Raw genomic sequence first — 2,500 nt, 5'->3', positions numbered from 1 at the left:
CTCCCTTTCCCTCCCCCACTCCACCCCACTCCCTCCCTCACACCCACCGCCTTAACTAACTGCCACCCCCTCCCCCTCTCTCCCTCTCCCTCTTCTCCCTCTCTTCCCCTCTCCCATTCCACCCACCCCACCCCCTCAACCGCCTCCCGCCCACTCTCCCTCTTTCCCCCTCTGCCTCTTCTCCCTCTCTCCCTCTCTCTCTCTCTCTCCCCTTCTCCCCCCTCCATCCCTCTCCCCCTCTCCCGCTCCACCCCACCAAACTCCCTCACACCCACCCCCTCAACCACCTTCCATCCCCCCTCCCATTTCCTCCCTCTCCCTCACTCCCCCTCCCCCCTCCCCTTCTCCCCCCCTCTCCCTCTCTCCCTCGCCCCTTTGCCCTCTCCCTCCCCTTCTCCCCCCTCTCCCTCACTCCCTCACCCCCCTCCCCTTCTCCCCCCTCTCCCTCTCTCCCTCGCCCCCCCCTTCCCCCCCTCCCCTTCTCCCCCTCCCCCTCACTCCCTCTCACCCCCTCCATCCCAGACCAAACTTACGTAACAAGGCTGTTGAATGTAGTACGTGAGGCAAAAGGGAACGCCCACTAGTAGAGAATGCATCACCCACGTGTTGGCAACGTGGACGCCCAAACACGCCCACACTGCACGGGATTTTAGCACGCGTCGCCACGCCAAATTCTGTGGGGGGGGGGAGAGAAATTCAAGTTTTATGGAATTGATTAATGGTGATTTTATGTCTAGTTTGATATTGTTTATATGCAAAATTCAAAATATAATTGAGTTATGCTAATCTGCTAATTAGATTAGAGTGTAAAATTTCTTCTGCAAAGTGATATCAAATATTTTTGATAAAGGGATTACATTGAAAAATTTGAATCAAAAGAAGAAGAAAAAAGTAGAAGAAACAGAAGAAGAAGAAGAAGAAGAAGAAGAAGAAGAAGAAGAAGAAGAAGAAGAAGAAGAAGAAGAAGAAGAAGAAGAAGAAGAAGAAGAAGGAGAAGAAGAAGAAGAAGAAGAAGAAGAAGAAGAAGAAGAAGAAGAAGAAGAAGAAGAAAAGAAGAAGAAGAAGAAGAAGGAGGAGGAGGAGAAGAAGAAGAAGAAGAGAAAGAAGAAGAAGAAGAAGAGAAAGAAGAAGAAGAAAAGAAGAAGAAGAAGAAGAAGAAAGAGGAGGAGGAGGAGGAGGAGTGGAAAGATAAGAAGAAGATGAAGAAAAAAAAGGAGAAGAAGAAATAAAAGAAAAAAAGGGCGGAGCAGGAGAGGAAGAAATATAAGAAGAAAAAAGTTGGAGAAGCAGAAGAAGAAGAAGATGAGGAAGAAGACGATCACGGAAGAAGATGAAAGAAGATGAAAGAACCAAAAAAAAAGAAGAAGATGAAGATATAAACAAAAAAAAAATAAAAGAGACCACCACAAACACCAACGAAAACAAAACAGAAACAGATTTACCTGATGGACGTTGGCCTCGACGGGCGGCAGCAGGAGGCACGGCAGCAGAAGGACCAAGGCCACGCTACCCAGGGTGTACGTGGCGGCGTACCAGTCCTCCAGGCTTCCCAATCCTACGCCCAGACAGGTCCCCAGGTAAGGCCCTACGAGGAAACAAGGACGTCAAGATCTTTTTTTTTTTTTTTTTTTTTTTTCTTAACGGAGCGGGAAGATGCGAGGGAGGATAAGGATAAGGAGGGTTTTTTTTTTTAATGGTGAGGGAGAGAACGTAAGGGAGAATAAAGAAAAAGGGAAGAAGGGATTTTTTTTTTCTTTTTTTCTTAATGGAGCGGGAGAATAAAGATAAAGAGAGAGAGGACGTAAGGGAGGGTAAATATAAAAAGAAAGAAGGGGAAATTTTAAAACGGTGAGGGAGAACGTAAGGGAGGATAAAGATAAAGAGAGTAAGAGAGAGAGAGAGAGAGAGAGAGAGAGAGAGAGAGAGAGAGAGAGTGAGAGAGAGAGAGAGAGAGAGAGAGAGAGAGAGAGAGAGAGAGAGAGAGAGAGAGAGAGAGAGAGAGAGAGAGAGAGAGAGGGGGGGGGGGGGGAGAGAGAGAGAGAGAGAGAGAGGGAGGATAAAAATAAAGAGAAAATGGGATATTTCAAAACGGAATGGGAGGATGCAAGGGAGAGAAGGTGAATTTTTAAAACGGAGCGGGAAAACGAAAGGGAGAATAGAGATAAAGAGAGAATGCGAATCTTTAAAACGATGAGGAGAAGGAAAGGGAGCATAAAGATAAAAATAGAATACAGTTTTTAAAACGGAGCGGGAAAATGCAAGGGAGAATAAATATAAAGAGAGAGAAAGGGTGTTTTTACAACAGAGCGGGAGAACGTAGGGGGATAGAGATAAAGACAAAGAGAGTAGGGGGGGCTGAAATATATATATAAATATATTATTGGTGTATATATAATTGTAACATCTAAGATATGATGTTGTTTTTAGGTTTTTTGATAAGGGATGGAGAGGGGTCGTTGTGATAAAAGATGCGGGAGTGTGATTGGGTACTGTGGTGATT

At 45.8% G+C, this 2,500-nt stretch overlaps 1 protein-coding gene across 1 annotated transcript in view; it reads right to left on the bottom strand.

The window, feature by feature from the left end:
* Positions 1-2,500, bottom strand: part of LOC125037353 — a 61,156-nt gene that overhangs the window by 29,504 nt on the left and 29,152 nt on the right. The window contains exons 6-7 of the mRNA XM_047630458.1: positions 1,443-1,585; positions 534-674 (exon numbers count right to left, since the gene is read on the bottom strand). Coding sequence (XP_047486414.1) covers positions 534-674; positions 1,443-1,585 — 284 coding nt within the window. The remainder of the gene's footprint in view (positions 1-533; positions 675-1,442; positions 1,586-2,500) is intronic.

Source organism: Penaeus chinensis, chromosome 23 (genome assembly GCF_019202785.1).
Source record: "Penaeus chinensis breed Huanghai No. 1 chromosome 23, ASM1920278v2, whole genome shotgun sequence".
NCBI lineage: Eukaryota > Metazoa > Arthropoda > Malacostraca > Decapoda > Penaeidae > Penaeus > Penaeus chinensis.
Note: the sequence above shows the minus strand (reverse complement) of the source record. Positions and strands in the feature narration are given on the sequence as shown.